The following is a 27,240-nucleotide window of genomic DNA, read 5'->3' as shown; positions in this document are numbered from 1 at the left end:
CCTCATCATCGAGTTCTAGACCATCTCTGGTCCACAACCCTCGAAGACTATCTAGTAGATCAGTCCTGGTATTGATCAACTTTTTATAAATTAGCGAGATCGTGCTATCAGGAACGTGACCATCCAGAATCCGATCCTCGAGCGGGGATGCCTCCGGCACGTCCGAGCCTAGTGGAAAAACAGACAAGACCGCATGCCGGACTTGCGCATATCTGAAGAATTCCCTATCATTCAGCCCATACTCAACTTTCAATTCCTCAAACGTCTTGACCCTGCCCTTGATCCATACGTCATCCGCCCTACTGATCCCAATCATGTCCCACCGATCAAATCCCTTCGATTGCCAAAGGGAGCCCAGTTTATCCGAAGCATATAGCGGGGTAGCCCGGGTCGGCCTGTCGGCCCATCCCGTGGCCGCCGTAGCTCTACGCCACACCTGCACTGCTGTTTTGGTGGGGCCCGTAAGCGTTTCGCCAGCTGATTTCGCATATAGAGCCCTATTGTAGTCCCCACCGGGTAGCAACCATCTGTCCATCGCGAAAGCCGGGTTTAGTGGGGGAGTGTAGGTGCCATGGTTGATGGCCCCCAATTGAGAGGCCCAATAATAGCAACGAATGTCCGGGAGAGCGATGCCGCCATCGTACCAATGGAGTGTAAGCTTCGAGAGGGCGATACGAGGACGGCCCCCCCATAACAATTGCCGCTGTAGACTCTCAATCTCACGAAAATATTCCGCTGGCACTACATCAAGCGTGTTTTGAAGCGCATAAAGGAATCGGGGGAGCGACATCATCTTAAACAACGCCGCTCGTCCCAAGGGAGAAAGGGGGAGTCTGCTCCAAGTCCCGACATCCGCCCGAAGGCGTCTGAGAGGGGGCAGCAGATTGCGCTCATACCGAAGAGTGGGGTCCAAGGTGACAAAGATTCCCAGATATTTGAAACCATCTAGTACCACCGGAATAGGACAATCACGGGGCAGGAGAGGAGTATCACCGGAGAGAACATAAACGCAAGATTTAGACCAATTTATAACTAAGCCGGAATTTTTACGGAAAGAAGTCAAAACGTCGAAAAGGACGATTAACGACTTTCGGGGCGATGTGAGGTACAAAAGGATATCATCTGCATACAGAGATACACGGTCTTCAAATTCCGGAGACCATCGAATGCCCTTCATGGATGGTTCCCATCGCAGCCAAGCCGCCAGTGGCTCTAAAGCAAGGGCAAACAAGAGTGGGGACAGAGGACAGCCCTGGCGCGTTCCTCTACCGAGAGCAAAGGAGGCCGAGACACGTCCATTCACCACTACCTGGGCTAAGGGATCAGCATAAAGCAATCAAACCCAACGGATAAAGGTGGGCCCAAACCCGAATTTGGAAAGGACCGCCCAAAGATAGGGCCATTCAATCGTGTCAAACGCCATGGTGGCGTCCAAAGACGCCAAGATGGCCGACTCGCTCAATGTCCCCGCTCGCGCGAGGACTCCATGCAAGCGCCGAAGGTTAAGTGCCGTATTGCGATGTGGTATAAATCCGGACTGGTCCGGATGAACCAGATCGCCTATAACAGCCACCAAACGATTAGCAAGAACTTTGGCCAGGATCTTGGGTTCAGCATTTATTAGGGAAATAGGCCTGTATGATTCGCAGCGGTCACGTGGCTTACCCTCTTTATGAATAACCACTATGGAAGCCAATCTCTGGTCAGGAGGAAGAAACCCTTCCGCCAGTGATTCCAAAAACATAGATTGCATATATGGTAACTTTCAGAGTCTTAAGTCGGAAGGTAAAACTCCCCACCGGGGCTAACTCCCGACCTGTGCTCCATCGCAGTCCGCCATAACGTGCGACTAGGTACAGGTTTGGGCAACTAGATGCATTGTGGAAAAGTAAATTTTGTCATGTTCTGTGTCCCTACGTGTCATCCATCATATGTTATATGTGCATGATTAAATATGCATATGCATTCCCTATGTTTGTTTATAGACGCAATTACAGTTGTGTCCACTTCTAGTATGCCAGTTTCCAGTTCTCGTGAATACTACGAATATCAGGCCTATGTAAAGTTACGTTGCCACGTTTCTCAGTGTGCACGTTATTTCATTGTAAAGTCCCCGTTTCTAGGCCTCAGAAGGGCCTGGACACCAGATTCAGCTCCTGTCTCCTGAAGCCTCGCTGAGGAGCGATACAGCCCCCACCTGTATCCTCGACCCTTCACTTACTTCCTGCCTCGCAGTGCCCGACTCAGCCTGGCTCTGCCTCTGAGTCTGCCAAGAGTATGTTATGATTCCAGTTATCAGTTCAGTCCTCCTTCTCTGCATTCCTAAAAGCTACTGAATCGCATCAATAGTTTCCGTCATTTGTCTAGCCTTCACGTCTCCATGTAAGAGAAATACTGCATTTAATGGTCATTTAATATTCTTCCTCACGCACTACATGTAGAATAATGCATGGTCCAGTCATAGTGTCTGTTAGCCTTTCCCCTCCTGACTTCTAGTTTATATCAACATGTTCTCTAAACATCAGATACTAGATACTGTTTAGGTACATGTCGCCCTGACTCTCCAGACTTCAGTCTCTGCTCCTAGCACAGAGTTCGAAGCCCCCAGCTTCTCCTAGTAACACGTCATTGCTAGTTTGCGCGCACCATCAGGTTAGAGGTCCCGGCTCCTCAGGTAGCCCCCTCCATGGTTTCCGCCCCATTCATGACATATTCTGTTACGTTTGCATCACATGTCTATGTATACGCCCTGTTACACCTCTTTTCACCCTTATCTTTCGCGACTGCTACGCATCACGCCTATTGCTCCACCCACTGCTACGCCTATTGCAATGTAATGCTATGTGTTTGCGTTATGTATATATGATCGTGCACTGTTATTAAAAAGTTATCCTTCCTTAGCGCGCTCATCCCAGATCCAGCCCCAGCAGCTGCTGGGCCCTGCCTTCCTATTCCTGTGCAGGTCGTCCTGTTCCTGTCCTTATGCTGTATTAAACCTGCAAAACTCCTACTACCTCGAATCTTGACTCTTATTTATTGAGCTATCTGTTATTCATTTATTCATTCAAAAATAGGGTATTATTTATTTATTTACCACATAATGGCGCCCGAATAGGGACTTGCCCTTTCCCCACGCGTCGGTGAAGCCACGCCGACCCCCTGACCCTCTGCAGTCGTGACGGAACTCTTCTGCGCACCGGCAGATATTTCTGCTTCAAGTATCCCTCAGGCCCACGGAGGAGGCGGTCCAGCATCCAGACGAGACGGTGGAGGAACGCGGCGAGTCCCGACCAGAGCCCAAGCCGAGAGTCCAAGGTTCGAGGTATCCGGAGGCCCACCCGTAACAGAAGTCCGAAGTTCGTCCGTCCGACGTCGAGGCAGTCCAGTCCAGTCTGAGGCCTTCCGTTCTTGCTGCCCGGTGAGTACCGTTACTGGGGTAGTATCTAGACAGGGTCAATCTGATTGACTCTGGTCCGTGGGTTGGTGGTACACAGACCCACAAACGAAGTGTCCACTTCGGTGGATGCGGGTCCTGACGTGTCTCTTTATGAGACCGGTAAGTTTCGTACTGTTTCAGCAGTGCATCTAGTTTCTGTTCCAGTCAGTTCTGTTCTCGAGAAAATTCATGTATTCTGTGTTCCGTATTCCAGGTAGTATTCTGTTCGAACTGTTATTTTTAAATATTCTTCATGTATTTTAATGTCGTGGTATGAATGGGGAATAAGTATCGTGTTCATTGTGTATTGTATTGTGTCTAGATTACAGTCTAGTCATGCCCTTGTTTTCTAAGTTACGTCAGTTAAAAACTAGAAAGGGTCTGCTGGAAGCAGCAGTTCCAGTTCCGCCTAGGGACAGTCCAGGTCATTTTATGTATCAGAAACATGGCATAAGTGCCATACTATATCTAGATTTATGGGTAGAGTATACCAAACAGTTAGAAGAAAAGTATAGATGGCCCGTATCGGGTACATGGGATGCCGAGTGCATCATGCGAGTAGAAGAGGCATTATGGAAAAAGAAAGCCAGACAGTCACAGAAAGATGCCATCGAGTTATGGCGCAAAGAAGCTCATAAAAGAACCGAAAAAGAAATCAGAAAGTCAGAATTAAGTAGAGAATCCTTAGAACGAGCACAAGAAAAAGAATTAATCGAGATAGGTGAACAGGTTAAAGCCGAACAGTCAGACAGACAGAGGCATGCTCTTATTAAGGGTATGTATCCTCTTCTTGCCGAGGGCTTGCCAAAAGCGACCCCAGAGGCATCCAGTAATTTCCCGCCACCATTAGTTCCGACCAAGCTACGTCACAAACAGACCGCAGCTGATATTTTTATTTCGTCCTATTTGGACGACACAGTCCCAGAATATGCAAATCCTGTCCCCGCTCCACCAGTCCCTGTAAATCAGGCACTTCCCGTTCCTCCAGACACCGGGGTACCCCTTGCAGTACCTGCTACGGTCCCCCAGGTCCAGCCCAATCAAACACTGAAAGGGGACCTGCCCGCAATAATTTTTGTCAATGGCCTAGGAGAGGTCCTTTGTATTATAAAAATTGTCCTGAACCCAAGCAACTCATATAACAAGTTAGATTTTATCAAAATATATTTTTTATTTTCATGAATTCATTATCATTGTATATAGATATAAATAGTTATACATCTAAATAAATAAACATCTTGACAACAATTAAATGGTGGTTCTGACTTCATACTAACATACCCTTCACATTCTTACAAAAAACATTCACACATCATGCATCCTACAACACTAGGCAGAGATGATTTTTAGATGACAGGGGGACCGATGATCGGATGTCCGGGTTGGTTCAGAAGGTTCCTAAATAGGAACAGACGCCAACGCGCGTTTCGGTGTATGGCCCCGTCCGGGGCAACACCTTCATCAGGGCAAAGTGGGGTAGAGCAGAAGGAACCACACATGTACAGAAGATCTGTATGAAGAAACATATTAAAAACATATATTTTAGAACACATGCTTGCGTGGGTTCAGGGTACAATAAGGCAGAAATATATAAATACTCATACAAATAATGACTAACAGTTTGTACCGTCCAGACTAGGCCCAGAGACAACAATTATACAATAGAGGAACCACACCAATGTATAGACATTGTTAGAAAAAGAGAAGAAAAAAACACACTTAGGTGCCTAGATGGAAATATTAACGAAGGACATCTCCTTTAGCCTGATATAATGTTAGTGCTGTTCAAGATTTTTACCTACTGGTAGCGGAAGGAGCTGGCGTATGGTTAACCACAGTTGAAGGCAATTTGCTTATGCCTGGAAAAGATCGTGTTGCCGTGGGTGAATGGCTGGGATAGAGGGGATCACGTCCCCAGTTGTATGTGGCGGAGTCAACCCCAAGGGGGGTAACGCAAGGATAAGTAAGATTGTGAGTCCCTGTGGTTGAACAAAAGGCACATCAGTATGCTTGTCTTGCCCTAAATTAGTTTTTGCCTAAAAGTGAAATGGTAAGGTACAGTGTCACGGTTTGTAAACACATACCTTCACATCAAAAGGGAGATACCGTGGAGGACAGTTGGAGAATGCTGACCTTGTCTGCTACCCATATAGAATAAATATACCTGAAAACATCAGAAATGGCAGTTTAGTTTAGACGCTAACTATTAGTATCGTCCTGATACCAAGAGAGACACACGTTAAAACAACATAGGGAATTATTTCAGGGGTACCTTTTCTAGGTAGGGGCGAAAACCACAGTTGGATTCTGGTCAGAGCTGGGGCCGCCGGCTGAGTATGTAGGTTAGACTTATCTACAACAAAGGGAAGAGAGGGGAGGTGGGATGAGTGAGGATTAGGCTGCAAGGAGCATCGGCTGAAGGTAAACGTTAAGATAGGGGCTAGCCTACCACAAAGGATGTCTTGGGCGTATTCGTCGGTACTGCCGTCAGGTTGGTTTCGGGTTTAGTCTGATCCCGTCTAGATGGAACCTGGGGGGTGACAATCGAATATTACCGAAATGCGGGGATTATACAAAGAAGGCGGTTATGGGTTAAAGCTGTGACTGCTCAATTTAGTCAGCAGACTTACCTGACGCATGGGCAAGGGGCAGTCTCCAGTCGGCGGTCCGGGTCGCTCACACGAGGATAGGCAAAACGTACGGCGTTTGAGTGTGACTATATATACTGAATATGGGTGCCGGTATTGGGTTCAGGTGTAGGGACGCGAGGGAATCCTAGCGTTTACGCGACATAGAGGACGGGTTTAGAAAGGTATACATTCCTGCGGTGAAACCGCGGCGGCCATCTTGTAATGGGGACCCATCATTACAGAACAGAGGTTGAGATTTAGAGTACTCTAAATCTCAACCTCTGTTCTATATATAGTCACACTCAAACGCCGTACGTTTTGCCTATCCTCGTGTGAGCGACCCGGACCGCCGACTGGAGACTGCCCCTTGCCCATGCGTCAGGTAAGTCTGCTGACTAAATTGAGCAGTCACAGCTTTAACCCATAACCGCCTTCTTTGTATAATCCCCGCATTTCGGTAATATTCGATTGTCACCCCCCAGGTTCCATCTAGACGGGATCAGACTAAACCCGAAACCAACCTGACGGCAGTACCGACGAATACGCCCAAGACATCCTTTGTGGTAGGCTAGCCCCTATCTTAACGTTTACCTTCAGCCGATGCTCCTTGCAGCCTAATCCTCACTCATCCCACCTCCCCTCTCTTCCCTTTGTTGTAGATAAGTCTAACCTACATACTCAGCCGGCGGCCCCAGCTCTGACCAGAATCCAACTGTGGTTTTCGCCCCTACCTAGAAAAGGTACCCCTGAAATAATTCCCTATGTTGTTTTAACGTGTGTCTCTCTTGGTGTCAGGACGATACTAATAGTTAGCGTCTAAACTAAACTGCCATTTCTGATGTTTTCAGGTATATTTATTCTATATGGGTAGCAGACAAGGTCAGCATTCTCCAACTGTCCTCCACGGTATCTCCCTTTTGATGTGAAGGTATGTGTTTACAAACCGTGACACTGTACCTTACCATTTCACTTTTAGGCAAAAACTAATTTAGGGCAAGACAAGCATACTGATGTGCCTTTTGTTCAACCACAGGGACTCACAATCTTACTTATCCTTGCGTTACCCCCCTTGGGGTTGACTCCGCCACATACAACTGGGGACGTGATCCCCTCTATCCCAGCCATTCACCCACGGCAACACGATCTTTTCCAGGCATAAGCAAATTGCCTTCAACTGTGGTTAACCATACGCCAGCTCCTTCCGCTACCAGTAGGTAAAAATCTTGAACAGCACTAACATTATATCAGGCTAAAGGAGATGTCCTTCGTTAATATTTCCATCTAGGCACCTAAGTGTGTTTTTTTCTTCTCTTTTTCTAACAATGTCTATACATTGGTGTGGTTCCTCTATTGTATAATTGTTGTCTCTGGGCCTAGTCTGGACGGTACAAACTGTTAGTCATTATTTGTATGAGTATTTATATATTTCTGCCTTATTGTACCCTGAACCCACGCAAGCATGTGTTCTAAAATATATGTTTTTAATATGTTTCTTCATACAGATCTTCTGTACATGTGTGGTTCCTTCTGCTCTACCCCACTTTGCCCTGATGAAGGTGTTGCCCCGGACGGGGCCATACACCGAAACGCGCGTTGGCGTCTGTTCCTATTTAGGAACCTTCTGAACCAACCCGGACATCCGATCATCGGTCCCCCTGTCATCTAAAAATCATCTCTGCCTAGTGTTGTAGGATGCATGATGTGTGAATGTTTTTTGTAAGAATGTGAAGGGTATGTTAGTATGAAGTCAGAACCACCATTTAATTGTTGTCAAGATGTTTATTTATTTAGATGTATAACTATTTATATCTATATACAATGATAATGAATTCATGAAAATAAAAAATATATTTTGATAAAATCTAACTTGTTATATGAGTTGCTTGGGTTCAGGACAATTTTTATAATACAAAGGACCTCTCCTAGGCCATTGACAAAAATTATTGCGGGCAGGTCCCCTTTCAGTGTTTGATTGTTACTTTCCCCATCGACCTGCCTAAATTGATGTGGGGTCCCCCTCCGATTTGAAGTCCCCAGGTCCAGCCCGCCATACCAGTTCAGCCCGCATTTCAATTTCCTGCCACACTAGTACGAAGAGGATCAGTCGACGACTAGTTTAGGGGCCGCAGGGGGAGGTACTCCTCAAACCCCGCCGCCACACAAGCGTTTAACGACAGCCGAATTACATATGCAAGCGTCACAGCGTACGCCCAGACATCAGTCTGTAGCAGAAATAAGAAAAGCCCTTAATGAATGTGGCTATGATCCAGTCCCAGGAGAGGATAATATGGTTTTATATTCATTACGTGTAAGAAGGGTGGCCGAGTATCTAGTCACCCTACCGAATATGAAAGAAGATCTAGACAGAATATATCGTTTCATCCGTACAGGGGATGATCCAGAAAGCATTGGCGAAGTCATGTCTCAAAGAAAAGCTGAAGTCCAGCTCATGCTATTAAAGTTTCTGATTAATTGTCTAATACGAGAACAAGATTATCCGACCAAAGATCAAGCCGAAATGAGAACCCTGACAAAGTGGAGTGATAATATAGCCGAGGGTAAGCACAGAACCATCAGTGCTATGGAAAGTATGTACAAGAAAATTCGTAAAGAAATAATAAGAATACACGAACAACGTAAAGCAGCACAAGTAAGCGAGAAAGAAAGTAACTCTGATCCTGAAGAGGTTGAGGACGAGAATCCCGACAGAATAGCGTATGTAGGAAAATCTAGATTTCCAGATCGCCATTTACGCCTAGAACACAAGTCTATTTTTCATCATCCAGCACCAGAACAAGGTTCTCTAGAACAAGTGTTTCAAGCTACCAATCACATTCTGAAATCACGAATCGGTTACAGTGAGTTAAGTACCATGCATGAACAAGAACTAGTCCGATCAGCAGTCCGATGGACTACTGATTCTACCACTTTTCCAGATGAAATAGTGGCACAAATGTTTCTAAAAGTGCCCCCAGCCGAGCAACGACTGGCGGGTATGTATATGATCCAGCACCTCATTACATTGTATGAGGGTCAACATTCTGATCCAGGTCCGTTACACGATGTCCTGAATGAGTTACTCCAGTATAGATGGAAAGGTTTAGGTACCGATTTAATTAGTGTCATTCTAGAACAGCGTCACAAATATCGAACGTTTCTGAACCCGCATTTTGTTCATGTCTCACCCCCAGAAAGTAAACCATTTTACATGGAGAGACAGAATCCGTTACGAGAAGTCCACCCAGTTAGAGGAACGGGTGGCGAACTAGAACGAGTGTTTGTTTACACTCCGATTACAAAGATGGAACTCCTAGAGATGAAGAAATTAATTCCCTGTCATGATAAAGATCCAGCAGGGTTCCATAGAGAATTAAAAGACATGCTCCGTATGGGAGAATACACGTATCCAGATATAATTAAAATGTTAAAGGTTCTGTTGCCCGCAGGGGTGTATGAAAAGCTCAAGGAAAAAGAATGGGAGGTGGGAGAGAAAAAGATCGATTGGGCAGTTCTAGAAGCCGAAGACAAGGCACGAGTACCAGGTACCGGTCTTGGAGCGAAATGTAAAGAATTACCAGAATTATTAATACAAGTTTTACCTAGGTTATTGACAACTAGAAAAGAAGACTGGGATGCAATCTCAGCCTGTAAACAGAAACAAGACGAAGACATTAGTGATTTTTATTCTAGATTTGAGAAATGTTTTAGCATCAACAGTGGTCTCAAGACAAGTAGTGAGTCATACCCTCATCTTTTTGTTACTAAATTAGTTGAGAATTCAAGTCCACAAATTAAAAATCGAGTTTTGAAAGTCGAAAGTACCTGGCAAGCTAATACCCCGTCCCAGATGTTGCAGATGCTCCAATACCACCAGAATAGGATCAGGGAAGAACAAGAACACGAGAGAAAACGTATGAAAGACACGAAAATGAAAGTACTAGTTGCACAATCTGTTCCTCAAGACAGTCAGAAGAGGGGTCCGAATCAAGCCAGTCATCCTGCAGCTCCCGTTAAAGGGAACTGCAATTATTGTAAACAGCCAGGTCATTTTATAAACGAGTGTGCAGTTCTGAAACACAACATAGCCACTGGTAAGACTAAAGAAAGACCACGTCCGCCTAGACACGAACAAGTTTCACAGACTCCTCAGTCACAGAATGCACCACAGACAGTTACAGCTCCGCAGCCTATTGCTGCAACACAGCACGTTACACAGCAGATGTACCAGTATGCACAGTCAGAGTATCCAGAGTACCAGCCATATTCATGAAACAGCCTAGAGAGGGAGGTAGGCTTGCCTCTCATCGAGATACCTGTAGATCAAGAAGGTCCCTATGTTCACAGTCAAGTATTAGGGAAAGACAGAAAGTTTTTGATTGATACAGGGGCAAGTAGGACCACTATAAGTCACGCCGAAGTTCCAGGGGCTCCGCTCTCAGGCTCAAGAAATGTTTCCCTTGGATTTTCAGGAAAACCCATTGTAAATGAAATATCAAAGCCAGTCACTCTAGAAGTAGGTCCATTGTCCCGTACTACTGATTTGTTACTTACTAAGTCCTGTCCAGAAAACCTATTAGGCATTAAAACACTGAAAGAGTTAGGTGCAGTTATATGCTGTTCCCCAGAGGGAATACGTCTGTTCCTACGTGACTTTAAGGGTCACTATGTATTACGAGATTTTGATCCCAGATTGTCCAATGTTCCGCAGCATCTATGGGCGCAAGGTCCAACTGATGTTGGTTATATGCAAATCACACCCCATCGTGTGACTCTCAAGCCAGGTGTGGTGTTACCACGAATCAGACAGTACAGATTGCCACCTGAGGCTGTAGCAGCCTTATCCAAAATTATTGACGAGCTCATGGCTCAAGGAGTGGTTGTAGAAACTGACTCCAATGTATGCAATTCTCCGATCATTCCAGTCATGAAACGTACTGATCCAAATGCACCCCCAGTATATCGGTTAGTGATTGACCTACGAGAACTTAATAAATGTATTATTCCTCAGTACCCAGTCGTTCCAGATATCTCTTCCCTATTGACGGCCATTGATTCCGAAGCCACGTTCTTTACTGTAATCGACCTCAAGAACGCGTTTTTCAGTGTCCCTATTCATCCAGACAGCCAGTTCCTTTTCGGATTCTGTTTAAATGGAAGGAGCTATATGTTCACACGAGCTCCTCAAGGTTTCACAGAAAGCCCTAGCATTTACAGTCAAGCACTTAAGAGACAACTAGACAACATTCACATGCCAACTGACACTGCCCTGCTCCAGTATGTCGATGATCTACTGGTCACAGCCCGTTCTGAACGTGCTTGCGAGCGAGCATCCCTTACAGTCTTGTATTTCCTAGCCGAGATGGGGCACAAGGTGTCCCCTTCGAAGCTTCAATTCTGTGTCCAGCAAGTGGTCTACTTAGGACACTTACTGTCCAAGAGGGGTAGGCAGTTGACACCTGACCGTATCCAGTTAATAGCGAGTCTTCCTCAGCCCAAGACCCAGAAGGAGGTACGTGCCTTTATCGGCCTCACTTCTTACTGCCGACAATGGATTCCTCAGTATGCATTTCTAGCCAAGCCACTGATACAGTTAACGACACAGGAGGCAGCCGTACCGACTGTCCTCCCTTGGACATCTGAACATACACTCAGTTTCAATGAGTTAAAGAAAGCCCTATGTCAAGCTCCAGTTCTAGCGACACCGAACTACAGTAAGCCTTTTACACTTTTCATCACAGAACGTGAAGGTACAGCATTATCTGTTCTCACACAAGATCAAGCAGGACAATACAAGCCATGTGCTTATTTTTCGAGCACATTAGATCCTGTAGCCCAGGCTCTGCCTGCGTGCCTCAAGTCAGTTGCAGCCACAGCACTAGCTATCAGACAAAGTGATTCCATAGTATTAGGACACTCCCTGACAGTACAAGTTCCACACTCCGTGGAAGTTCTTTTAAACCGAACACAGACTCAGCACTTGACAATTGCACGTTTAACAGGTTATGAATTGACACTGTTCCAGCCACACATAGAAATCAGACGCTGCAACGTTTTAAATCCTGCTACATTGTTACCATCAGTTACTTCGAATTCTGCCACACATGACTGCGTGGAAGTAGTTAACATTACGACAAAGCCAAGACAAGATCTGACAGATATTCCGTTACCAGACCCCGACCTGACACTTTATGTGGATGGTTCATGTATGAGAACAAGTGCAGGAGAACTAGTCGCCGCGTATGCAGTGACTACCGACACTGAAGTTATTGAGACACACCGTATTGACACCCTGTCCGCTCAAGCAGCAGAGCTAGTTGCTCTGACACAAGCCTGCATACACGCCAAGAACTTGAAAGTTAATGTTTACACAGATTCACGTTACGCATTTGGAGTTGTACACGACTTCGGAGTGCTCTGGCAAGAGAGAGGTTTCACGACTTCTCATGGAACCAAGATTCAGCATGGTCTCCTTATTCAAGCTCTGTTAGATGCAATACATTTACCGACATCCATTGCTATCATGAAATGCAAAGCACATACGAAAGTTACTGACATTATTTCCCAGGGTAATGATCTAGCAGATCGCACAGCCAAGCTCACAGCTCAGACACCAGACATTCCAGTAAATAAGACACCGACACACACTCCAGATCCGACTACATGTATGACAGTTAAAGACCCTACTCAAGATGTCATAGACATACAGTTACATGCTACTCCCGAAGAAATCAAGAAATGGTCCGAACAAGGAGGGGTCCAGACAGATCAAGGATGGTTAACGAAGGGTAGAGCCACATGGTTTCTCCCCGACTCTATGGTTCAAGTCATTATTAATACTGCACATAGTCCAGCACATTTAGGAGAAAAAGCTATGTTAGACAGTATCCAGAACATTTGGTTCAACAAGCATTTACGAGCTGCAGCCAAGCAGAAAGTCCGTACCTGTATGATATGTTGTCAGTTTAATCCAGGTAAAAGTGTCCCGGTGGAACAAGGTGGATTCCAGCCCCATGACCACCCTTTTGAAGTCCTCCAGATGGATTATATTCAGATGGAGCGATGTCGAGGTTTCAAGTATGTCCTTGTAGTTGTATGCGCTTTGTCCAGGTGGACAGAAGCATATCCAGTCCCAGATTACACCGCCGCGACCACTGCCAAGCAGCTGGTTCGTGAGTTCTTCCCCCGTTATGGACTCCCTAGAGTCGTATATTCTGACAACGGCCAGCCATTCTCCTCAGAGTTGATGAAACATGTTTCCCTTTTGTTAGGGTACCAGTGGAAGTTTCATTGTGTACGCCATCCTGAAGCAGCCGGTCTCGTAGAGAGACATAACCAGACTCTGAAAATCCGTATTGCAAAAGTATGTAAAGAGAAAGGTGTGGACTGGCTAGTAGCTCTGCCAGTCGCTTTGTTCTATATGCGCATGGTCGCACATTCCAGATCAGGTCTGTCCCCGTATGAGGTCGTATTCGGCCGCCCCCCTAACATGTGGGGTACTCCTAGACCCCGAAGTATTACCGATGTTTCAAGTAATATGCTGACAGATTACCTAGCTTCCTTGATGTCTGCCCTCAACTCTTGTCGTTCACAGGTTGCCGCCGCATTTCCAGACAATACCGAGGTGGCACCGCATGAAATCGTTCCAGGATCCATGGTCCTTGTCCGGAATTTTGACCGCTCAAGTCCGCTGGAGCCACGCTGGAAGGAGCCACGACAGGTCCTCCTTGCCACCCGTACAGCCGTGAAGTTGGAGGGACGCAAAGGCTGGGTGCACCTTTCGCACGTAAAGAAGTTTTATGGACTGAAACCCGTCTCAAAGAACATTTCCCAGGATTTGAAGGATTGCCAAAATATTGTTCTCAAGGACTGTCCCGCAAAAGACATTGCTACAAACCCTCCCCTGTTAGAGAAAACTCCGCAACAGGAGTATAAGTTGAAACTCCGGTCTAGTAAAATAAGTCAGCCAGTTTGATTGTCTAAGTCCTCCCCTAGGTGAAACGGTTAGACTGTTTCTGACATGTATAAAATAGACCCCCATAGTGAGAGAGTTAGTCAAAACTCAATTCGATGTATTGTTTTTCTATGTTTCATATTATTTCTCAGCATTATGATTTCCTGCACCAGTTACGCATTTTACCTGTATTTCCCAGTTCTTCATGTAAATAAGTCTGCTAATGCTACAGTAGAGCATACGTTTAGTGATCTACCTCCTCATGAGCTCTCTTACCGCCTCGCTATGCGAAATAATTCTTTCATCCGCATGTTACATTATTCACACCAGACCAGCAATGCCACTAATTGTTGGGTATGTGGTCGACTCCCCCCTTTCCAGACACCGAAGGGAGTTCTGCCACTTTTTCCTTATCCTTTTTCACATAATGGTTCGTGTGGAGCATGGTCCACGTTAACGTCATCCTCAACAGATATGTCTTTTCTTAACAGTACATGTTTTCCAGACAAGCAAGGTCTTCCCCACAGAACAGGGTTAGATCTAGAAAATGAAGTGTATAATTTAGGTAACTATTCTTCGAATTTCATGGTCCTGAATGTTCAGTCTGATTCCACTCCAGACTTACCTGCTATTTCAGTACTACCAGTTAAAGGCGAATTATGTGTCCGAAATAATGGTTCCGTACACGTAGGACATAGTGATTGTACTACTATTGTCAAGTATAGTGACAGTGGGAAATCTATTTTCAAAGCTTCACGTCATTCTTATTTTATTTGTGGTCAAACTGCATATGTTCGTCTGCCCCTCGATTGGGAGGGAACCTGTTACATTGCCTTCCTACTGCCACCAGTTTTCCTAGCCCCATCTGATTATCATAGAAACACACATCTAGTACACATTAGACATAGAAGGGAGTCCCCCATTGTCGATTATACTGAAACTGCCCTAGAACAGTATACAGATTTCAACAGAGGTTTCTTTTTCTTTATAGGACCTATCCAGAATAGTAAGCTAATCCGTAGGTTAACCAGAACCCTTGAAGCTGTAGTCAATGAGACTGCCTCTGCTCTAGGTAACTTAACCGAAGAGCAATCTGCTATGAGATTTGTCGTTTTACAGAATCGTCTCGTCCTTGACGTCATACTGGCCGATAGGGGCGGGGCCTGTAGAGTCATCGGATCTAGTTGCTGCATTTTCATTCCAAATAACGCGCCGTCTGTTTATTCAGCTATAACCAGACTCCATAAAATTGCCCATCTGTTACACCAAGATCCAGGCACCTGGACATGGTCCGGTTGGTTCTGGAATATAATTTCCGCCTGGGGATGGAAAGTATTGTCCTTTCTAGGTATTGCAGTAGCGATCATATTCAGCTGCTGCCTCTGTATACAATGTGGCCCTGCGATTTGCGGCATTTGTGCTACATCATGTATTCCTAGTCCCAAGCCCCGTTCTAAATCCCGTTCCAGGATAATTCGAGACGAGCAAATGATACTGTATGAAATGATAGATGGTATCATGAATATTGATGTTTCCTGATGGAAACGTAGTGACAAGGAGGGAATGTGGAAAAGTAAATTTTGTCATGTTCTGTGTCCCTACGTGTCATCCATCATATGGTATATGTGCATGATTAAATATGCATATGCATTCCCTATGTTTGTTTATAGACGCAATTACAGTTGTGTCCACTTCTAGTATGCCAGTTTCCAGTTCTCGTGAATACTACGAATATCAGGCCTATGTAAAGTTACGTTGCCACGTTTCTCAGTGTGCACGTTATTTCATTGTAAAGTCCCCGTTTCTAGGCCTCAGAAGGGCCTGGACACCAGATTCAGCTCCTGTCTCCTGAAGCCTCGCTGAGGAGCGATACAGCCCCCACCTGTATCCTCGACCCTTCACTTACTTCCTGCCTCGCAGTGCCCGACTCAGCCTGGCTCTGCCTCTGAGTCTGCCAAGAGTATGTTATGATTCCAGTTATCAGTTCAGTCCTCCTTCTCTGCATTCCTAAAAGCTACTGAATCGCATCAATAGTTTCCGTCATTTGTCTAGCCTTCACGTCTCCATGTAAGAGAAATACTGCATTTAATGGTCATTTAATATTCTTCCTCACGCACTACATGTAGAATAATGCATGGTCCAGTCATAGTGTCTGTTAGCCTTTCCCCTCCTGACTTCTAGTTTATATCAACATGTTCTCTAAACATCAGATACTAGATACTGTTTAGGTACATGTCGCCCTGACTCTCCAGACTTCAGTCTCTGCTCCTAGCACAGAGTTCGAAGCCCCCAGCTTCTCCTAGTAACACGTCATTGCTAGTTTGCGCGCACCATCAGGTTAGAGGTCCCGGCTCCTCAGGTAGCCCCCTCCATGGTTTCCGCCCCATTCATGACATATTCTGTTACGTTTGCATCACATGTCTATGTATACGCCCTGTTACACCTCTTTTCACCCTTATCTTTCGCGACTGCTACGCATCACGCCTATTGCTCCACCCACTGCTACGCCTATTGCAATGTAATGCTATGTGTTTGCGTTATGTATATATGATCGTGCACTGTTATTAAAAAGTTATCCTTCCTTAGCGCGCTCATCCCAGATCCAGCCCCAGCAGCTGCTGGGCCCTGCCTTCCTATTCCTGTGCAGGTCGTCCTGTTCCTGTCCTTATGCTGTATTAAACCTGCAAAACTCCTACTACCTCGAATCTTGACTCTTATTTATTGAGCTATCTGTTATTCATTTATTCATTCAAAAATAGGGTATTATTTATTTATTTACCACAGCATGCTGTTGGCCCTTATGATTTTTAGAAGTTCTATACAAAACTGCACCAAAAAGACTTGACTCTGGTTCCCTACATCCAATTTTTTTTCATTTTAGTGTCTGTTTGCCCAATTAACATTTATTCTTAAAAAAAAAAAAAAAAAAAACTGGATTAGGATTTTTATTGTTTTTGTGTTTTCGACTTATTAACTGTTTTGGGACTGATAGATGTTTTACGTTTGTTCCTTTGAGTTAAGCCAGACTGCTGTATGCCACAGCTATTCAGGACTGATCTAGGGTTTAAATTAACCCGTTGGCCGCGGCGGGAATTCTGCCATGGTGCGGGTGATTTATGACTGGGCGTGGTTAGGACGTCCCCGGCCGTCATCCGCACACGCCCACCGTGACGTCTGACGGCCCCGCAAAGGGTTAAAGTAAGCTAACTGGACCGGATACAGAATAGTGACATTATTACATGAATCACCTCAACTTATTCACTTTCCTACAATGAATATCTGAGCAGGTTGCTTCTTTTGTCAAAAGGCATCTGTGTAAACTCTGTTATAGCCACAATTTAAAGGGTAGGCAGCAGCTTTTCTTTTACAGTCAAACTAAAAAGCGATTTAATTGGTCTGATTAGTTATCCTAGCTTTCTTATGCATTGCTTTCAGCCTTTACTCACCTGTAACTAAACCCCTAAATGTTTCTTCTTTTGCAGCCTCCTGCCTGCTGGCAAGCGTCTTTGTCTGGGCCTTTTATTTCTCACCATTTACACTGCTGTAGGACCTTACGTACCAGATAATTACTTCCTGACTGAAGATTATGCTGTAAGTACCTATTGCTGCTACATTTTGGGAGCAGGGCAACTAAAACATGGCTACAATGTGATAGTGCGAAGATGAACAGAAGGACACCTGCTTCTGTCATTGCATATACCCAGTAAAGTGAGCAAATGGCTGCTCAAAGTTGTTACTGTGTCCTAGCTAAAGTATGTCAGTTGATGTTTCATCCTGGGTTCCAACAACTACAGTACAGCAGTGATATTCAGTGGTTACTTTGGCTGAAGTTCGGCTCAGTATTTAGGCTACCTTTTTACCGCATGGTGTCAATGAAGTGTTTCTGCTACACTAGTATTCACTGGAGGCACTGAAGGCTAAAGGTTTACTTTATAGGTTTGTATTGGGTACTTCGCCTCTGCCGCCCACATTTTTTGGTGAGGAGTTAAAAAAAATAATTAACACTTTCTAGCTACCTCACCAGTGCTTTGGAGTCTCCATGCAGCAAGGGGTTAAGGTGGAAATAAAGCCAATTGCACAGTTGTAGATTCTGGTTAATTACAAAGTGGTATATGCTAAATGATGCCTTTGCCTCTTCTGCAGAAAGAGCCTTTCTGGTACCGCTGTGTTTACCTGACCTTCTGGGGCAAGATTATACTCTACAAGTATGTCTCCTGTTGGCTGGTGACGGTAAGTCTGGCGTCGAAGGGGTGAATTGTGTCTGGGAGAGTGGGCTTTGTGAGGCATTTTGGGGTGCACTGCAGTTTTCCATGTCAAATTGTGCTTGTTGCTGAGTTTTTGTTGCTTTTTAAGCATGCTCTAGATTCACCTGCTGTTCTTTTTCCACTGTCTAAAGGTTGGGTACTGAAAAATAAATATTTTGAGGTAAAGAAATTTGGGGTTCAATCATGGGCATAGTTTGTATGAGTCAAGATGATATTGACCCTAAGGTCACAAATCCTCGCAACATGATTACCGCCACGCTTAAATCTACACTTTGACTTGTTGGGAAATTCCATTTTGTTACATTATTCCTGCTGTAGGTTATTCACTTCTGCTTTAGCATGAACCACTACATTTGTAGCACCCTGGCCAGTGAGCCCTGGGCTACTGGATAGGTGCTGTCCCTCCACTGAGTCTTCATTGATGTTTATGAACTCAAACTATTTCTGCCTAAGTGCACAAATTAAAAACACAAGATGATTTAATTTTTCTTTTTGTTACATCGCCACTCTACCTGTCTGCGTGCAATTCCGACAAATCTGCTTGGCTTGCCTAACTAAGCACCCCTACACTTGGTTTTTGCTTTAATGAATTCTACAATCTGCAAACCTACTGGAGGTGCTTCAGTATGTTTGTAATTTTGTCTACATCAGAGCTTTGCCTTGCGGCCTTGGAAGTACATGTCTCTGGAGTGAGATTTGCATAACTCTAAGCCTTTGATTTTTCTCTTAGTTTCTACTGTGAAACTGAGACCATTCGTTATTGCTTAGCACAAAGGGCCAAATGCAGTGGATTATCGCCCTTCTGATTGTGAAAGTCTGATCCTGAGTCACTCATTTTGCCATGACGGATGTTATATTTGTAGTTTTGAGTATTCAATGTGATGACAAATGAGACTAGCTACTGTGCTAACTAAACGAAAGAAACCTAGTGACAGACTTTCCTTATGAGAGGGAATAGCACAAATCTTTGACCTTTGTAGGACCTGGCATCATTGGCGTGTGTCTCCCTTCCCCCATGACTCTTCCTGTCTTTTATGTTGGCTGGATGTAGATGTTCTGGGCTCCGTGCCACTGCTAATAAGTGCCACTGCACGAATGCTCCCTGTATATAAATGACTGTGTGAATAAGGATAACTCTAATGCTTACATCTGTAGCCTGTTTAAGGATTACTTTCTATCACCCTATCTGGCCCTAGGAACTTCGAGTTTGATATGTTTATGCTCAGGCCAGGGAGGACCACTTTTAGTAAGGACTGTGTAGGTATCCTATGTTGTGAAATGGCTTTTCTGAAAACGCGGTAGTCTCTTGTCTAAAGCCTTACTGCGGGCTGTTGCGAGTATGCGTATTGGCCATCTGGCTTTGGAGCAGTAGGGCCAGCTGGGTCAGATCTGACTGGAGAGAGAGATCGGTATTCCAAGCATGGGGAGGGATGACTTTGATCCGAGCAGGGCCGAGCCTCGGAAGGTGAATGATGGCTCCACCTCCCACTGAGTGTCTGATAGGAGACCCCCTCATTCTGAAAGGACAGGATGTCGTCTCATAAATTAAGTGCTCGCCGACACCAACAAACTGGTTCTGACTGGAGTCAGTGATTTGCAACTTTAAAGAACAAAGACTTTTTAGGTATAAAATGCTGCACTGGAACTTTGGCCAAGTGTGTTCCTTCTGGATGTCAAGACCAAACTCTGACCGAGTGAACAGAGGAAAGGACTTTGCAACTTTCACCCGGCTTGCCAAAGAAACTACCAGAGGGCCTAAATCGAGAGAGCCTCCTGCCAAAGTCTCAGGGACATTAGGCTTTACCCAGTCAGCCGTCGGAATTCCTGTGCAAGGATTTCTGCTTGCAGGTGAGGCCCCCGTTGAGTAATCCGGAGCCTCTAGTTCTACTGTAAGGACTGGGCATCTTCTGAACTTTTGCTAAACCTGTGCGGGATGCTGCAGCTAAGAGCTGCCGCCGCTGAGAGCCCGCCCAAACCGGAGCGGAGACCTTCTAAACTTTTGCTGAACCTGTGCAGGCCGCTGCAGCTAAGAGAACTGCCGCTGGTGAGCGCCCACCTGACTCTGAACCTTTCTTTGCTAAAACTGTGTGGGACGTTGCAGGTAAGACGAAAGCTGCCACCGCTGAGAGCCCGCCAAAATCTGTACCCTCCAAACTTCCGCAGGACCCGTGTGGGCCACTGCAGCTAAGGGAGAGCTGCCGCCGCTAAGAGCCGCCAGAACCTGCACCATTGTCATTTGTCATGTGAGCTGCTGCAGCCGAGAGAGAGCTGAAGCCGCTGAGTGCCCACACCCTTTGCTACTGTGCACCATCGTGATTTGTCGTGTGGGCCGCCGCAGCCATGAGACAGCTGTAGCCGCTGGGTGTCCACACCCTTTGCTACTGTGCACCATCGTGATTTGTCCCGTGGGCCGCCGCAGCCAAGTGAGAGCTGTAGCCGCTGAGTGCCCACACCCCTTGCTACTGCGCATCATCGGGATTTGTCGTGTGGGCTGCCGCAGCTGAGAGAGAGCTGTAGCCGCTGAGCTCCCACACCCTTTGCTACTTTGCATCATAGTTTGTCCCACGGGCTGCCGCAACTAAAAGAGCTGTGACCGATGAGCGCCCGCACCCTTGACAACTTTGCACCCCTTTGGAATTGTCCTTTGGGCCGCCGCCGCTAAGAGAGCTGCTGCCGCTGGGGGCCCACCACGGAGCTGCACGACGAGAGTCCTCTCCACCACCAACCCGGGCAGCCGCATGCTGCTGCCGCTGAGAGCTCGCCTGTCCCGGAGTGCCTGAATCATTGTGGGTGCACGCTGCGTACCTCGGCAGTTGCTTGTGGTCGCTGGGAGTCCGCCTGTCATCGTCTCTGCTTCTTCAAGAAGCTGCGTGCGGTCTTCCCTTTCAACAACAGGTACCTTGTGTGCAATGGGTCACGTAGGCCCCATCCCTGAACTCAGGCAGTGTTACGCTTTGGTGAATACGGTATCTCTTGTAGTCCCTACGGGTTGACGTGAATTGTAGTTGTTGAATCGCTTTGAGAGTTTTGAGTTAAACTGTAAGATAAAGACATTGTTTTACCTGAGTTGTCCTTTTGTGGTGTCATTACTGCCTATTGTACTTGGTCATAAGCGCTTCACACACTGCCTCTGAGATAGGCCTAAATGCTTGTGCTACATTACCACAGGGTTGAGCAGGGGTTGTCAAAGGGGGTAGCCCACTTGCCCCGACTTAGAATTAAGGGTATGCGTCCATTACTCTATTAGGTACGCCTCAGAAGGACGCCGGAGCTGGCACACTATGCTACAGTCCTAGATGAACTCATTACCCTGAACAGCCCAATGAAGATTATTTGGTTGAATAAATTAAGGGTACTGATGTTTTACTTGGGGCTCAGTGAAGAATGGTTGTCAGTCACCTCCCCCCCACCCCCAGAGAAACTATCAAGAACATTTATTGGGAGTGGATTGAAGCTAGGGACCTTGAAAGCCCAAAGTGGGGTGCTTTAACTGATCAGTTTCTGAACCACAATTAAGGAACGGTACTCTTCCCCTGAATGTTTTTACCAGACGCTGGAGAGATTCTTCGCACCATCAAGCCACCTGTCTGGGGTGTGCAAACCCTACTGAGTCCCTAGCTCGTTTCTTGTTTGCTTGTAGGGCCTATAGTGGGCCCAGGAGAAGATGGCTAAAGCCAGTCTGTAGAGCTTTGGGAACAAGGCATCACACAGTGGCCCTCCGCATCTTGACAACGGACACTACATCTATGATGGTTATCTGTGGTATAGCGAAATATCTGGGGAAGCATGGCAGATACGTACAAAGCTTGTACAACTGAGAGTGGGGTAGGGAATTGAGCTGCACAACTTTTATCATTTCAGTAACTGGCATTTAAACATTTTAGAGCAAAATTGATTGATCTGCTTTTTAACGTGATTGTGTATTTTAATTCTAATTTTTATCCTGTCCTTTGTCTCTTGTACTTTGAACCCTGTTTTTTTTTTAACAAAATTCTATTTTATAAATGATATGTATTTACTTTTATGATACCTTGCTATCGAATAAAGTATTACAACAAGAATTAAGGGTCCCTATTTGGACAGTGGCGCCAGCCACTGCCAACTAGAGACCCCCTTTTCTAACAACCTTCAACACCACTATGTCGGAAAACTGAATTAATAGTTTTAGCTTTGACAGTTCATGTATGAAATTAGGGAAAAAAGGGTTCTGGACAATTCCTCTCAGTAGTGTTTTTCATACAGCTCACCTCTTAATCCAGAGTCTAAAATTACTACAGTCGAAGTCTTCCACACCACATTCATCAACCTGAACTATTCATCTGTGTCCAGTTTCTACCACTAACTATATGCATCCCCTGTGTTTCCCTTATAACTGGGGGAGGGAGGGCGATGGTCCATCAGATAGCCTCTCAGAACTATACATAGTTTATATGTATCCCTGCATGCCATACCCTTTCCACCAGCTATGGTTCTGATAATGCCAATGATAAATATTCCTGTAACTCGTTAACTGACATAATTACCTTCGAACCAACACCCGCCTCTCTAGACAATGGCAGCACTGTCTGATCATACAACTATCCCCTTCACCTGTGGGGCATCTTAAGAGCATGCACCGGCTTCACTGTGATGTTGAATGATTAAGAAGCAGCCCTCCACAGTGCTAGGCCGAAGTAGCAAATGAGCATGCGTTACAATCCAGCTTCATACTATTTTAGGGAAAATGTAATTTTAAAGTAGGGGACTATTGGGTGCTTTGAGTCAACAACATAGTATTTTGAGACTTGCTTGTTGTTTATTACCGCTTGCAAGGGATTCAAGATACTATTACAGTTGCATTTTGTATATGGTGAAGTATATACATCACATTATAGTCAGACCTGTTTCTAATCCAAATGTGTGATATTTTTATGATTTCCTTTCTCCTTGCCTCCTGCTCACCACCATGCCCCTTATTTTTTGCAGGAAGGAGTCTGCATCCTGACTGGCTTGGGCTACAATGGGAAGGATTCAAGTGGCGAACCACAGTGGGATGCCTGTGTGAACATCAAGGTGTGGCTGTTTGAGACCACACCACTTTTCACTGGCACCATCTCTAGCTTCAATGTGAATACAAACGCTTGGGTGGCAAGGTGAGCACAGGAGCTGCTTGGGGAAGGTTGCATTCAATTTTCCAATGTCAGAAAAATGAAAGCTGTTTTAGAAGATACGCAGTGCTATGGGGACATATGGCCACCTTTTAGTCAATAGACCTGAAATTGTTGCCTTCAGTAACTTCCACCTTTGGTGCCAAATACTGTAGTGCTGCGTAAGACTTATTGGAGGCTTTGTCATCTTCTGTTGGAGTTGGCAGGCATTGTTTTTTTTTTTTTTACAATTCTTAATATCAGTCCTAGTATGACATTAGCTGAAGTCCTGCATAGCAGGAATAGATCGCTGTAGTACTGGCATTGTTGGTTATATTGGTTCCTTAAAACTTCCCTGAGGCTGCCCTTAAAATGTTTTACATGTGAATGCTAGCGTGACTCCCTATGACACGGATCATAAGTCCAAAATGCCCTGTATAGCCATTATTTTTCGACTAGTGGATTTTGAAGCAGCAATTGCTTTGCTGAAATGCTCAGGTTTCAACACCTTAACAACAAGAAGTTCAAGGAATAGGGGAACGGGCATAAGGCAAGACACCAGTGATGGCACTGAATGGGCTGGGTGCTGTCCACTGTCCAAAGACCAGGGATTTTCTCAACCTCATACATTTCTTTTCAGTGTTTTGGACTGTAAAGAATACACATTTAAGGTTTTGTCTGAAAGGCTACTGAACGCTTGCAGTAGTCTATAAAGATAGTCTTTTGAAATGTCTCTTATGATTATCAATGGAAGGATTGTGGCCCATTGCTTATGCAGAAAATGTGTGTGAAAGACAACACTGGGAATATTGTGGTATGTCACAAAGATCTTGACCCAGATGGATTCTAAAATACCATTTTGCAAATTATTCTTTTTAGACGGAAGGTTTTCAGAGACTCCCAAAACAAGTTCAAGTTCTAGAATTTGTATAGCGCACTGCTCACCCAGAGTGTCTCAAGGCGCTTGGGGAGGGGGTCATTATTTGTCGAATATCCGAGTTTTGAGATCTTTTCTGAAGGTGATGTGATTTTGAGTAAGGCGGAGGTGAGTGGGGAGTGAGTTCCTGGTCTTGGCGGCAAGGAAGGAGAAGGATCTGCCACCCATGGTGGATTTTCGGATGCGTGGGACTGCGGCAAGGGCTTGATTGGACGATCTTAGTTGGCGGGTGGGTTTGTAGAAGGACAGGCGAGTGTTGAGGCATTCGGGACCTAGATTGTAGAGGGCTTTGTGTGCGTGGGTGAGAAGGCGGAATATGATTCTTTTGTTGACGGGAAGCCAGTGGAGGTCTTTTAGGTGTTCGGTGATGTGATCTTGGCGAGGGATGTCTAATATGAGTCTCGCTGATGCGTTTTGGATGCGTTGGAGTTTTTTCTGTCATTTTGCTGTGATTCCGGCGTATAGTGTGTTGCCGTAGTCCAGTCGGCCTGTGACCAGTGCGTGGGTGACAGTCTTTCTTGTGTCCAGGGGGATCCAGCGGAAGATCTTTTTGAGAGTGCGAAGTATGTTGAAGCAAGAGGATGAGACTGCGTTGACTTGTCTGGACATTGAGAGAGAGGAGTCTAGGATGAAGCCAAGGTTACGTGCGTGGTCAGTGGGTGTGGGTGCTGTGCCCAGAGCGGAAGGCCACCAAGAGTCGTCCCAGGCAGTGGGGGAAGATCCTAGGATGAGCACCTCCGTTTTGTCTGAGTTGAGTTTTAGGCGACTATGTTTCATCCATTCGGCTACTTCTTTCATGCCTTCGTGAAGATTGGTTTTGGCGGTGTTGGGGTCTTTGGTGAGGGAAAGGATTAGCTGGGTGTCGTCGGCGTAAGAGATGATGTTGAGGTTGTGTTGACGCGCGATGGAAGCGAGTGGACTCATGTAAACGTTGAAGAGGGTGGGACTGAGTGAAGATCCTTGTGGTACGCCACAGATGACTTCGGTGGCTTTAGAGTTGAAAGGGGGAAGTCTGACTCTTTGGGTTCTCCCAGCGAGGAATGAGGTGATCCAGTTCAAGGCTTTTCCTTGTATGCCGATGTTGCTGAGGCGCTGTATAAGGGTACTGTGGCAGACTGTGTCGAAAGCGGCGGAGAGGTCAAGTAGAATGAGGGCCACTGTTTCACCGTTGTCCAGTAGAGTTCGGATGTCGTCAGTAGCTGCAATTAGGGCAGTTTCGGTGCTGTGTTTGGCTCGAAATCTGGATTGGGATGGGTCTAGGGAGTTGTTGGATTCAAGGAAGGCGGCGAGCTGGCTGTTGACGGCTTTCTCGATGACTTTGGCCGGGAATGGGAGGAGGGAGATGGGCCGGTAGTTTTTAAGTTCAGAGGGGTCTGCTGTGGGTTTCTTCAGGAGGGCGCTGAGTTCGGCGTGTTTCCAGCTTTCTGGAAAGGTGGCAGAGTTGAACGAGCAGTTGATGACATCACGGAGATGAGGTGCGATGAAGGAGTCCGCTTTATTGAAGATGTGGTGGGGGCAGGGGGCAGTTGGCGAGCCAGAGTGGATTGAGTTCATTAGGCTGGTGGTTTCTTCGGTGGTGATTAGGTTCCAGGCGCTAAGATTGTTAGTTGGCGGGGTTGGATCTGAGGGCGGTGGGGAGGGTTGAGCGCTGGGAGTGTTCTCGAAGCCGTTGTGGATGTCGGCAATTTTGTTGTAGAAGAAGGAGGATAACTCGTCGCCGAGGTCTTGGGAAGGAGTGATGTCGTTGGATGCTGCGGTGGGGTTGGTGAATTCTTTAACGATGTTGAAGAGTTCCTTGCTGTTGTGAGTTGTTGTCGAGACGATCCTTGAATGCTGATTTCTTGCCGGATCGAATCAGTTGGTGGTGTATGCGGTTGGCTGCCTTAAGGGTGGACATGTTGTCGGGTTTTTTCTCCATGTTTTCTCCAGGGTTCGGCATAGCTTCTTGGATTTTTTAAGGTCATCGTTGAACCAGGGAGCCTTTTTGTTGGCTGATTTGATCTGGTGTTTTTTCAGGGGTGCTAATTCGTCAGCGCTGTGGGTGATCCATTGCTTGAGATTGGTGGCTGCCTGGTTTGGGTCCAATGAGAGGGTGGGAGGGTTTTGATTGAGTGATGTGAGGAGTTGGTCGGAAGTGATTTTGTTCCAGTTTCTTCGAGGAATAGGTTGTGGGCGGTTGTGGTTCGGAGTGGTTTTGTAGCTGAAGTGAACACAGCTGTGGTCTGTCCAGTGGAGGTCTGTGGTGCGATTGAAGGAGATGTGCTTGCTGGAGGTGAAGATAGGGTCGAGCGTGTGTCCGGCTACGTGGGTGGGGGCGTCAACGAGTTGTTTGAGTCCAAGATTGGCCAGGTTGTCCAGAAGGGAGGTGGTGTTGTCTTGTTTGTTGTCAAGGTGGTAGTTGAAGTCGCCTAAAAGAATGTAGTTCTCGGAGGCGAGGGCATGTGGGCTGACGAAGTCCGTGATGTCATCGCTGAATTGAGTGCGGGTGCCTGGGGGCCTGTAGATGAGGGTGCCTCTAAGTGTGGTCCTAGGGTCGGTGTGGATCTGAAAGTGGAGATGTTCGGCGGATGTAAGATTATCATCGGTGCTGGTCGTGACTTTGATGGTGTTCTTATGGATGATGGCGATTCCTCCTCCTGTTTGGTTGGTGCGGTCTTTACGGGTAATCTTGTAGCCGTTCGGTATGGCTATGGCGATGTCGGGTGCTGATGATGTGTTCATCCATGTTTCTGTAAGGAAGGCGATGTCAGGTGAAGCAGTGTCGAGTAGGTCCCAGAGTTCCGTAGCGTGTCTGTGGACCGAGCGGGTGTTGAGCAGGATGCACTTCAGGTGGTTAGTCGGGGTTGCGTGTGGAGGAGGTGGGTTTGGTGAGGGTCCTGGAACAGTTGAACTTGC

The 27,240-nt window shown here is 46.1% G+C and overlaps 1 protein-coding gene across 1 annotated transcript in view; it reads left to right on the top strand.

Moving 5' to 3' along the window:
- The window catches only part of LPCAT3 (lysophosphatidylcholine acyltransferase 3), a 194,129-nt gene that overhangs the window by 63,925 nt on the left and 102,964 nt on the right, over positions 1 to 27,240 (top strand). The window contains exons 7-9 of the mRNA XM_078651473.1: positions 17,500 to 17,608; positions 18,161 to 18,247; positions 23,248 to 23,414. Of these exons, the coding sequence (XP_078507599.1) occupies positions 17,500 to 17,608; positions 18,161 to 18,247; positions 23,248 to 23,414 (363 nt within the window). The remainder of the gene's footprint in view (positions 1 to 17,499; positions 17,609 to 18,160; positions 18,248 to 23,247; positions 23,415 to 27,240) is intronic.

The sequence above is a fragment of the Lissotriton helveticus genome, chromosome 7 (assembly GCF_964261635.1).
Source record: "Lissotriton helveticus chromosome 7, aLisHel1.1, whole genome shotgun sequence".
NCBI classification, from domain to species: Eukaryota; Metazoa; Chordata; class Amphibia; order Caudata; family Salamandridae; genus Lissotriton; species Lissotriton helveticus.
The sequence above is the reverse complement of the archived record's forward strand: the minus strand, read 5'-3'. Positions and strand labels throughout refer to the sequence as shown.